This window comes from Myxocyprinus asiaticus, chromosome 24, assembly GCF_019703515.2.
Source record: "Myxocyprinus asiaticus isolate MX2 ecotype Aquarium Trade chromosome 24, UBuf_Myxa_2, whole genome shotgun sequence".
Taxonomy (NCBI): Eukaryota; Metazoa; Chordata; class Actinopteri; order Cypriniformes; family Catostomidae; genus Myxocyprinus; species Myxocyprinus asiaticus.
The window spans coordinates 39957840-39970642 of NC_059367.1; the positions used below are offsets into that span (position 1 = coordinate 39957840).

The following is a 12803-nucleotide window of genomic DNA, read 5'->3' on the forward strand; positions in this document are numbered from 1 at the left end:
GTACCACGTTCATCTGTACAAACAATAGTACGCAAGTACAAACACCATGGGACCACGCAGTAGGGCTGAAATGATTAGTTGACATTATCGACAACGTTGACTAAAAAATTGTCGACAAAATTTTTCGTTGTCGAACAGTCGTTTGATGTTATTTAACATAACATGAGATCATATGAAACTGTACTTACATACCCATGACTTGTTTCCAACTATCCGTGCTATCCGCGGTTTTCTTGGCTACAACTTCCACAGTTGTAATGAAAAATTCTGTTACAGTTAACTGGGATAAATGTTAGTAAGGGTGTTGATGTGTAGATGTGTAAAGTCTCATAACTGATGCTAGTGCTGGGCAGCAAGTGTTTCTCTTTCCCTCATTAGTGCTGTTCAGAATGTCGCCGTTGTCAAGACAGTTCACATGATGGTTGAACTTCTCCATGGTACTTTTAAATAGCAAATTATCATGTAAAATTCAAATAACATTTACATTTATGCATTTACCAGACGCTTTTATCCAAAGCGACTTACAGTGCATTTATTACAGGGACAATCCCCCTGGAGCAACCTGGAGTTAAGTGCCTTGCTCAAGGACACAATGGTGGTGGCTTTGTGCTTTAGCCCACTACGCCACACTTTCCCCACATATATCGATATCACTGCAAATGGCTCGCATGTGCTATGATATCGATGGAAGCCCGGATTAATCGTGCATGTGAACCGCTCCGAGTTTGTCAGGAGAGTTCGCATTTTAAGGAGGGCCTGGTTGACGCGCCTGCACTGATCCTGTCACTGGAGCTCGCGTTTCCTGAGAATCCCGGTAGACACGCGCATGTATAGCAGAGCGCAATTTGGCTTCAAAGACCCCACGCACATCCTTGTCCCACATGAAAACCGTGTTTAGTGTTCATAAAGTGAAATGAATGTAATAAGGTTGCTTCATCGCCTGATGGAAATGCGTACGGACGTAGCTGACATGAGAGTATTAAAATAAAGGTACATCTTAAAAAATTGCTATATCCATATTTACACGTTGTAATCGATAACATTGGATCGTTGGTTATTGAATCAATGCATCGTTACACCCTTACTATGCACCTTTGGTGCTTGGCCCCTAAAAATAAGAAAACCAATGAAAACAATATGTGCCACAGCATATTCGGTGCTTGGCCCCTAAAAATCAAACAAATCCAAGTCAAACAAAACCAAAAATCAAACAAAACGCAAAACAAAAATTAAACAAAACAACAACACAAAAAATAAATCAAGCAAATCCAAAAATCAAACAAAACAAAACAAAAAAATAAAATAAAAAAACCTGAAAAATCAAACAAATCCAAGTCAAACAAAACACAACACAAAAAAAATAAAAATAAAAATAAAATAAACTTGTGAAAAAAAGGTGTGCACCATTTTCATCTGTGTTACAATCTTTAACACTGGTTCATAGGACACTGAAACTCTGGCAACAATAATGACGTATGTTGACAGGCACCAATAATAGAAAGCAAAAGAACAAAAGCAGCGTCCATCAACTCAACACTTCTTTAGTGATGGAAAAAATACAGACTAAGCAGTCACGTTAAAGTGCAACTTGAGAAATGTCACAAAAACCTTTGGGCACAAAGGTTTAAAACAGTCCAGAACATTATAACCCCCTAAGTTGAAGGAGGTCAAATTTTTCAAAATCAACACCTTGTCAGGAATAAAGGGTTTAGCCAGCATGAAATATCTGCGGGTGTGTTTTAATTTATGTGTGCCAAGCTCCTGTGTAAGTGACACCCTCACGAGAGATGGAGCTGCTGCATCTACCATTAACGGCAAGTTAACTTGTTTCATACTGTGTTGCAGCTTAAATTTACGTGCACATAAATAAAATGTGCTGCGCAAATCAGAAACTGGTGAAACGGCAGAAGGTTGGAGAGCACACGTCACACTTTGATCACTTTGAACTCTTGACTCGACACGGAGTACCTGAAGAGACACATAGGCAAAGATCAAAATGGAAGAAAAAAAACGAATGCATTTCAAAACCGATCCAAGTTGAAGTATAAATTAAAGCCGGCATCACACTAGAATATTTTTCTGCGATTTTTCAGGTATCGCAGGCTGGTAGGTGAGAAACAGAGCGCACATTAGGGTCTGCCAGCGGGAGATCATTAATCCCTTGACCGTCAGGACTCGCTGCTTAGTTAATGGTTCTAGCACCTGGAAAAGTATATCAAAATTGTAAGAAAAAATCGTTCTGTCGCCGGGGCAGGCTCTTTTGTTCTAGTCAAGTGAACAATGAGCTTCTTTTTTTCCTGAAGAATTGATAAAATGTCATTGTGGCAAGCAGGGCGTGGCCAAGATGTAAGTATGGACATTTGGGGGGGGAATTATCTCAATCAGCCGGGAAAGAGACAAAGAGGAGCCAGAGCCGCAGTTGGAGAGAGGGACGCACAGAGCTGTATGTGTGTCTGTGTTAATGGGACTGCTGAAAGGCAAATCTTAATGTGTTTATTTACTGTGCTGATAAGCAGAGTGTGTATTTATTTTATGTTATGATGAAAAGCAAAGTTTGATGTTACACTGAAAAGTGTTGTCATTAAAAAGACTCATGTTGGATCGTTCCCCCCGGCTCCCGCTTCCTCCTTCAGAGTGTTAAAGAACTTTGTCACAGTCATGCTGATCTGAATGTTTTCATCAGCGATAGCACTCACAAGTTGCATATCATCACAAATGCAGATTGTAATCCATAGTGATTCGGTCACCAAGTGCTTTTCCACTAAAATGACTAAGGAAATCAGAAGCGGAGACACTAGAGTCTTTTTTTATGTAAAGTAATTTCTTTACTCACTAAAAGCTGCATATGGACATACGTGTTTTACGGCAAGCCTTGAGGGGATAAATAAACAATCAGGCACATTCACAAGGTAAAGTTACCCCATGAATCACATCCTAAATCACTCAATTACAATTGTTTATGTTCATGCGGTTCTCCTGTTGTTATTTCTAGTTGTTTGGAGTCTGCTAGTGTGACGCCGGCTTAACAAGATCATCCCATACTAAATGGAAAGAGCATGCAGAGGAATCTCAAATGAAAAAAAAAAAAACAATCTCGTTTGAACTTGTATTCATATAACTGTCACAAGTTCATAAGTTAATTGAAATGCTGAAATCACATTTATGTATACGACCTGAAGTAGTGCAGCTTTCATCCTCTAGTTTGATCCTGTTAACCTGTTTTATTAATTAAAATTACTACCATACTACTACTATCAAATTCAATAATAAAATGCATTAAATTATCAAATTAAAAGTAATGAAAATTACATTTATTAAACGGACAGTTACACCTTTGGTCTGTTAAGTGTGAAAGTTTGTTGTTTATTGCAGTTAATCTGCTTTAGTAACTTAAAAATTAAATTAACACTAGTTAAATACATTAGTTAACGTTAACCAACAATAAACAATACTTTTTCAACACTTACTAATCTTAGATAATGTTAATTTCAACATAGAGGAATACATTTTTAAACTTAAAAGTTGTATTTGTCAGCATTAATTAACATGTATATTAACTAACATAAAAAACAAAACAAAAAAAACAACATTGTTGCTTTTAAAGAATTCTATCTTGATCTCTATAGTTCTACGTCTTCGTCTACTGATGAAGATATCAGACAATTTGTGGAACCATTAGAACTCCCTAAACTGACGACTGAGCAAAAAAATTCTCTTGATTCTGAGATAACCTTGGAGGAGCTTGGCGAGGTAATTAAGGCCTTGCCTACAGGAAAGTCTCCGGGGCCAGATGGCTTTGTCAATGAATTTTTTTAAATCTTATGCTACAGAACTGGCTCCACTTTTGCTAGAAGTTTATACAGAATCATTAAAGAATGGAAAGCTTCCGCCAACCATGACACAAGCCCGGATCAGTCTGATACTTAAAAAGGACAAAGATCCAAGCAAGGGTAAGAGTTACCGTCCAATTTCCCTGATCCAGCTAGACGTTAAAATATTGTCAAAAATTCTGGCTAACCGATTAAGTTATGACATCTCTTATACATATAGATCAGGTGGGGTTTATTCGGGGTCGTGGCTCTTCTGATAACATCAGGCGTTTCATCAATATCATGTGGTCAGTGGCGAATGATCAGACTCCGGTCGCTGCCATCTCACTTGACGCTGAAAAAGCGATTGATATGGTAGAATGGGATTATCTTTTTAAGATTTTGGAAATATATGGGTACGAGAATACTTTTATTGGATGGATTAAGTTACTTTATTAGACACCCGGTAGTGGTGGTACAAACAAATGGATTAATTTCAGATTATTTTACTCTGGATAGGGGCACTTGGCAGGGTTGCCCTCTTTCCACATTATTGTTCTGTCTCGCCCCGGAACCATTAGCAGCTGCGATAAGAAAGGAAGATAATTTTCCAGGGATGGTGGCTGGAGGTATGGCGCATAAGCTTTTGCTTTACGCAGATGATATTTTTTTATTAGTCTCTGACCCCACTAGATCTATGCCTTGCCTCCACAGAATTATTAATTTCTTTTCTAAGTTCTCAGAATACAGTGTCAATTGGTCTAAATCTGAAGCTTTGGCTCTGAGCTAGGTTTTCGAGCGATGTGGGCAGGTGGGCTTCATTACATTTATCTATGATTGGGAAGGTTAATGTTATTAAATTGAATTTTATTCCAAAGTGGAACTACCTGCTGCAGTCTCTCCCTGTAGATGTCCCCCTCTCTTATTTCAAGCAATTTGATAGCATAGTGAAGTACTTCATTTGGAATGGTAAGCATCCCAGATTACATTTCAATAAATTATATAGGCCGATTGACAAACGTGGGCTAGGCCTACCCAAGATTTTGTTTTATTATTATGCATTCAGTCTCAGACATTTGGATCATTGGTAACTTCCACCTGAGAGAGCCCCTCCCTGGTTTTGTATTAAACAGGAAGTTCTTGCCCCTGTTTCGCCATTGCAAAGCCTTTCTATCAAACTAATCGGAGAAGTTAAGTTACACCCCGTTATCTCGCATTTGCTCTCGGTATGGACAAAAGTGTCCAGAGTGTTTAATTCGGACATTTATTTAAATGTTGCCTCGAGCATATGGCTGAACCCCAAATTATGTATTAATAAGTCCCCTTTTTGCTGATCAGAGTGGATCGTGAGGGGGTGACTACACTCTGTGACCTATATGAGAGTGGAGTGTTGAGATCCTTTGAAAACATTTTGGGATTCTCAGATCTCAGTTCTTTAGGTATTTACAGCTGCACCATCTGCTTTGTACTGTTTTTGGGAGTAGTTTACACCACCGCTAAAGCGGCAGATACTCTGGGAGAGGTGATTACTGCTTTTGGAAAAGGTCATGAGGCATCAGTGTATTACTCCCTGATAATTCAGAGTCTGGGGGATGGAGCTTCAACTTCTATCAAGAGATTATGGGAGAAAGATTTAAACTTGGTATTGGAGGAGGGAGTGTGGGCTAGGATTCTAAATAACATCAAGTCTGCATCTAGAGATGCAAGGGTGAGTCTTATGCAATTCAAGATTTTACATAGATTCTATTGGATCCCCTCTAGATTGTATAGGCTTGGTCTTAAAGACACACCCACCTGCTGGCGATGCCAATCAGAAGATGGAGACACAACCCATGTTTTTTGGGGGTGTGTTAAGATCCAGTAATTTTGGTTGAAGATTCAGAGGAAGATATGTGTGAGGTATTGGGCACTCAAATTTTATTTTGCCCCGGACTCTGTATTTTAGGCGATGGGGCGGTCATCAATATAGAGAATATGCACATAAAAAACTGGGTCCTAATCAGCGTTATGATCGCCAGACAGATAGTTTTAAGGGGATGGAAGTCGGCTGGAGCTTTTCTTTGTTTAATAGATGAATCAATAAAAAAAATGTAATCATAAAAACAACCCAAAATTGTTCACTGTTAGTTTAGGATACTAAATGTATATTTTAATGTTAACAGATACAACCTAATTGTAAAGTGTTACCAAAACAACACCGCAAAAATAAAACGTTCAATTACTATAATATGCAATAATAAAATGTATTAAATGACAAAGTTTAAAGTAATGCAAGATTGATTTATTAATAGGCCCAGCTACAACTTTTCTTAGTTAATTGTGTATTTGTTGTTTATTGGTTAATCGGCTTTAGTAAATTTGGTCACAATTTACTGAAAAATTACGATAACACTTTACAGTAAGGTTGTATATGTTAACATAAACTACATTATTTACTTGAATTAACAATGGACAATACTGGTTCAGCACTTATTAATCTTGGTTAATGTTAATTTCAATATATACACCAATAATTTTTTAAAAGTTGTATGCTAACACAAGTTAACTACATTAGTTAACATGAACTAACAATGAACAGTGCTTTTGCAGCACTTAATTTAAAAATTAAAGTGTAACAAATGTTAATTTGAGTTAATGCATTATGAACTTACATAAACTAACCATGAACAATTGTATTTTTCTAAATTAACATTAACCAAGAAAAATAAATACTGTATACAGTGCATTTACTAATGTAGCAAATGCCAGCTAATTGTAAAGTGTTACCAAAATTACATATCTATATCTGTCTATATATATATATATATATAATATATATATATACATCTGACCTACCAACACTGGATTGCCGTGGGGGATGTGGTTCATATGTGTGAGGAGAAGTTTCTGGTGCAGAATAGGGAGCAGCAGTACCGGTCAGTAATAGTATACTGAAGATGAATAATACCAAGAAATATATTCAGATGGTCCCTTACCACATCCTTCACAGTTTTTGAGTTAATAATAATAAAAAGTATACATCCTTTCTTAAATGCTGAGAACTTTCCTGACCCATGACATTATAATTATTAATTTTTTTCTTCACCTGTACTTCTTGTATTTATGACTCAGTGGTAGTTTTCATACATTGTTGTATCTGTGTGATTTTGTACACCTTATTGAACGTTTATATTGAACCTTCTGTTTTTTAATAAAAAAATGCAATAGTTTTAGTTTTATGTGTGGACTTTTCAGACGGTCCCTTAACACACCCTCAACAGAATTAGCACATTTCAGCACAATGTGTGAACTGTTCAGATGACCCCTTACCCACCGTATTAAAATGTTCTAACTTATATCAGTGTTAAATTAACGATCCGGAACAATTTTGCTGTGACGCCATCTGACCAGCTTACCGGAAAAATCGCATCCCGTATTGATTTGAAAGGGGACACATAATTTCATATTTAAATACGGGATGATCTCGTATTTTATGTGATGGTGGCAACCCTACCTACAGGTCTAATACATTCTCAAGAGCAAAGTGTGGATGCAGAAAATCACGAGTTTATCAGGGGAAATTGTAAATCGGGAGTACAGCGGGGGTGGAAAAACAGGAGAAACCCGTTAATATCGGGAGTGTTGGCAGGTATGATATATATATACACACACACACACACACACATACACAGAAATACAAATATAAAAATTACATTAAAAATAAAATTACTATTACAAGAGATGAAAATGACTGTAGGGTTAGGAGCAGTGAGTCAGTGATACCTTTGCTTAGTTACTCTATAGTAAGTTTGGTCAAAAAAATTTTAGGCAATTAATTTAGCAGATGCATTTTTTCAAAATGACTTATTAATGAGGAATAATACAACAAAAGCAATTTATCCAAGTATTAGAATAACATACACTGATACAAATTTTACTGAAAACTACTATTAAGGTTTGTAAACATGTTAATTTAAATTACTATTACGATTAAAATAATTAAATATACAAAATTATACATTTAAAAGAGACTGGATTTATTATGGAGGCTTCTACACCATTTCTTAGTTGAATGCAAAACATTTCAGCTCAAACAACAGCTCAACAAACTGATGTGTGTTGTTCTCTGCGCTCTAATGCAAAGTCATTTGTGACTTCTTACCCGGGCTGCACGGGGGCCGACACAAACTGTCCGTCCTCCGTCTGGCACGATTTCTATAGTCCATCTTTACTCCTAACACATTTCCAACTCACTCTTGTGCCTCTTCTCATAACTTTAACACACTCAAGCGCTTCATCCATAACACTGATACCAGGGAAATTCTACACCGCTGTAATCATATTTCACATAGATCCAGACCCCTCCCACTGACCAGGTGATGGGTGCAAATAAAGCCAGCAACAGATCAATGACAGAGTGTGAAAAGACCAGGGAGGGGGAGAAAGAGAGAGAGAGCATTTGGAGACGTGGGAACATTTCTATATTTTACTCTGGGTTGCTGACGGCAACATGAGGGGGTCCTGAAGTATACAGACAGCAGAGATATTACACACATGCGGTGTATGGTTACAGGCAGTAGGGGTCAGGGGAAGAGCAAATGAATGCTGGATGTCCCAGAGCTGTCACATTTCACAGCTGATCACCTCAGCATCTCACCACTCAAATGCCAACCTCACTGTTGCGTCCACTGCGTCACTAGTTTATGTTTTGATCAACCTCTGCAGCTTGTGTATAAAGATTTTATAGCATTTTACTTTTATATTGTAATGTATTTCCGAGTGAACTTTAAAGAAGTTTGCATACCACATACGTCCGGCGAACAACAGGGCCCACTCTAAATTCAAAACAATTGTTTTCTATGAATGTAGGAACACTGCTGCAGCCGTTCAATATCTGTCGGTGGCACCCAGCTACGACTCAGGAGGCTGCTCAAAAATTTTAATAACGAATAACGTGCTCTGATGCATTATGCACAATAACTCCAGGTATGTGTATTAAGAAAGTAAATAGGGTCTATTTTGATTTCAGTTTGTCTTTAAAGCTAAACATTGGTTTTATCCTCCTGAGACCCAAGCGTGACTGCTGTGTGAATTTTTTTATTTGTAAGTAGTAGCATCTAATATAAAAAAAATAAAAAATAAATAAATAAATAAAAAAAAAACATTCTAGCGCATATAGTTTTTCTTAAAATGTATGTACACGGACCTGGGTTGCTCGGCGAGTATTGACGCTGACTACCACCCCTGGAGTCACGAGTTCTAATCCAGGGTGTGCTGAGTGACTCCAGCCAGGTCTCCTAAGCAACCAAATTGGCCCGGTTGCTAAGGAGGGTAGAGACACATGGGATAACCTTCTTGTGGTCGCGATTAGTGGTTCTCGCTCTCAATGGGGTGTGTGGTAATTTGTGCGTGGATCACGGAGAGTAGCATGAGCCTCCACATGCTGGGAGTCTCTGCGGTGTCATGCACAGCGAGCCACGTGAAGCGGAGGCAACTGAGACTTGTCCTCCGCCACCCGGATTGAGGTAACCGCGCCACCACAAGGACCTACTAAGTAGTGGGAATTGGGCATTCCAAATTGGGGAGAAAAGGGGATAAAAATTAAAATTAAAAAAAGAAATGTTTTTGTTGGAAAGCAGCAGATTCCTTTGTGGTGTCCTGCAATGGACACCATGCCTGTTTAATGTTTTCCATATAGTAGACTCATAAACAGAGATGTTAACCAGTTCCAATGATTCCTTCAAGTCTTTAGCTGTCATGCACATCGAGCCACGTGATAAGATGCACGGACTGACTGTCTTAGAAGCTGAGGCAAATGAGACTCGTCCTCCGCCACCCGGAATGAGGTGAGTAACTGCGCCACCATGAGGACCTACTAAGTAGTGGGAATTGGGCTTTCCAAATTGGGGAGAAAAGGGGATAAATTGTTTTTTTGTTTTTTTATGTCCACATATGGACAGTGGGACTAAGTTGTGAAATTTCTATAATACCAAGCTATAGAAAGTCAGATTTTTTTTTTTTTTTTTAATCAAATTGTTTATGTTTCTAGGAATGTTGGTTATTCATGTTTTTGAGACGTTACAGACATTACATCAGAATTTAGCATAAATACTTCTGATTCAAAGTAATGGCCAGCATCATCCAATCACTGCCAAACATGTTAAAATAAAATTATACATTTTAAATTCTGAATCTATGTACTGATTATTATTGTCCCATGTCTGACAAACATGTTGAGTGGTCCAAACATCATATGCAGCCTGAAACTGAACTTTTGATAGGAAGTCTGGATTGAATGTTGCATAGAGACCTATAGGATGCTCCCTTGCTCCCTATTTAGAGAATGACTTATATATCAATGACATATAAAGCCTTTGAAAGCAATATTTTTCAGATTTTGAATGCATCCATTGATTCTCAATGTGATAATGCACAGTAAATAAAGGATTTCTAAGGAAAAAATGCACTAATGTACACATTAGTGCACATTGTGTTTAGCAGTGTGCCGTTTCACGATAAATTGCTCAAATAAAAAAATAAAAAAAATGGCATATTGGATGAAACTAGAGACTCTAATCTTTCGACTCAAACAGGTTTCAATTTAAAAACTTAATGAGGTTTCTTACCAGATGTAGTTTTGTTGGCGTTTCTCCCAAAGACAAACTCTGCTGTGGTCAGCGCCATGCTGTTTTGTCACATGACCCTTTACAGACAGCACAGAGTCTTCTGAACTGAGATCAGTCGGTTCAAAGTAATTTAAATTATGCGTTGCATATAGTGAAGCCAAAATTCAACGTCCACGCATGTGTACACGAGGTCACACAAGATTATTGCGCATGTGTGCAGGTGTTCTTACCTCTCTGAATAGGCAACTGTGAGTGCATTTGCATGTATTTTGTGTATTCGTGCATCAGTTCACCTTGAGTCTGGATGATGTGAAGAATTTTGCCTGTGATCTGTCGGGTGGCATCAGTGTCAGAGACTTTGGGCTCTTCATTAAGTCTTTCCAGCTGACCCAACAACATCAGCACTCGGGAAGCACTGCGAACATTGGAAACCAAACCGTCACAAAAGGCAAAGTACACCAATGGAGATATTTAACACTGTTTAGACATCATTAAATGGAGTTCATTAGGCATTAAACAAATTATACCGCTGTATATGCACAATCAAGGATAAAGATAGAGTTACTAACCCTTTTTCAGTTGCCATTTTGGGTTTATTCATTTCTTGCCACATTTAATAAGAGGCCAAATGGACTGCTGAGGGAACACAAGGTAGAAATGCAATTACATTGACAATCAAATTTAAATTTAAGTCACACCCATGTATTAAAAATTGGCCTCATTTAAAGCTTATTATGGCAGGTTATTTCATCCAATCTATTACCAAAACTATCCTCCCTGTTGAAAACTGGAGAACAAAAACAGCAGCATGTATAGAGAACATATTTAGGAACCTTAACATATAAATGTCATAGGCTGTGTCTCAAAACCTAGTGAGCTCCATACCTAGACAGTATTTTTGGACATCGTATCTTACCTACCTCAACAGACTGCATTTTCATGCATCAAAGGCTTGCGAGCTGTAAATCTAGAAGGCATTCTGAGGTATCATGGCGTAACTGCTCACATAGAGGACATTCTGAGCATCAAATCCTAGTGAGGTCCCTACCTAGACTACTGTTAGGTACTAGACTACCTACTGTTAGCACAGATCCGCTCTGTCATTGACACCGTAGACATATTATGATTGACACAGCATGAAGACAGCATCAGAGCAGACTGACAACATCAGAACAGACTGAAATACATCGGGTTACTCACCTTCAAAACATGCCGGATCTGCGGCATCTGAAATCCTTACACAGTGTTCTCTTGGCAACACAAACACACAAGCCCCCTAATGGTATTGTTATTTACCCTTAAAGACCCCAGACACTCGGAAGTGAGGGCGCGTCCAAGAAACGCAGATCTAGCGCAGAATCAAAGATCTACACATCATACTACACCACGGTCTGTGGCACAGGTGAGATACAGATCAGCTGTTACACACAGCTCCGCCTATTTCCGGTTTGACGTTCCTGACGTCACAGAAATGAAGTCTAAAGATCTACGCACATTCATGTTTTGGAACGATTTTTATAGTTTTGTTCGTCTGTTATTATCAGAGAGTTTCTCTATTATATAAAGATGTTTTATTAGGCCGTTATAATTTTGATAAAGGCCATTTTTTGTGATTTGATTAACATTTATGTTTACAGTTTTTATCAATGTATTTTCCATTCATCCGTAGTTTTCAGTTACCAGTGCCATTTTAGAAATTCTCTATGCACAGTAAAGCATAATTAATTTAATCAATGAATGAAAGTGTCTAATAACATGGCAGTTACTGAGATTAAGCAAGTAATATTTTGCTGGTCATGCAACGCTAACATGGTTGCCCCCATGAGGTGCCCCTGCTCTATGTAGAATAAAAGAGCTTATATAGGGTCACTGATATAACTGAACTCTTCATCTCACATGAGTGGTCATGATTTTATACATAGGTTTAAAAATTACTTTTCATTTCTTTAGATGTAAAACTTTTTAAACGAGGAAAAAAATTACTGAGTGAAACTTTAATAATGTAAGAAATCAGAGAATTTCTGCCCTCCGAATATAACTCAGATTTATCTGCTTGAACATGAACATGAAACCTTTTTACACGTGGAAAAAAAAAAGCATCTTTAACATACCATAGGCTCTGCACAAAACAAATACAGTAATAAAAAAACATAGACAATAAAAATAAATAAATATAAATAAATAAACAAGCAAAGAAAGAAAGAAAGATATCAAACAACTTAATTTCTTTTTCATTCAGAAAATTAAACATAATTTCAGATGAGGGGTGAATTAAAAAAAATATTATAATAAATAATATTATTACCAGACAACGTAATACACATTCATATTTATACATACCGTTTTTATTTTCTATAATATCGTGTATCAAAGCTTAGAACTACATGTC

The 12803-nt window shown here is 37.5% G+C and overlaps 1 protein-coding gene across 8 annotated transcripts in view; it reads right to left on the bottom strand.

The window, feature by feature from the left end:
* LOC127414439 (cytosolic carboxypeptidase 1) overlaps nt 1-11803 on the bottom strand; it is an 80255-nt gene extending 68452 nt beyond the window's left edge. For 2 of the 8 annotated variants that reach the window (XR_007892798.1, XM_051652453.1), the window contains exons 1-3: nt 11615-11803; nt 10984-11050; nt 10708-10829 (exon numbers count right to left, since the gene is read on the bottom strand). Coding sequence is in view for 6 of the 8 variants with exons in the window: in XM_051652453.1 (XP_051508413.1) it covers nt 10708-10829; nt 10984-11027 (166 nt within the window). In the remaining 2 variants the exon portion in view is untranslated. The remainder of the gene's footprint in view (nt 1-10707; nt 10830-10983; nt 11051-11614) is intronic. The other 6 variants (XM_051652451.1, XM_051652450.1, XR_007892799.1 and 3 more) reach the window with 5 other exon arrangements.
* Nucleotides 11804-12803: the final 1000 nt, after the last annotated feature.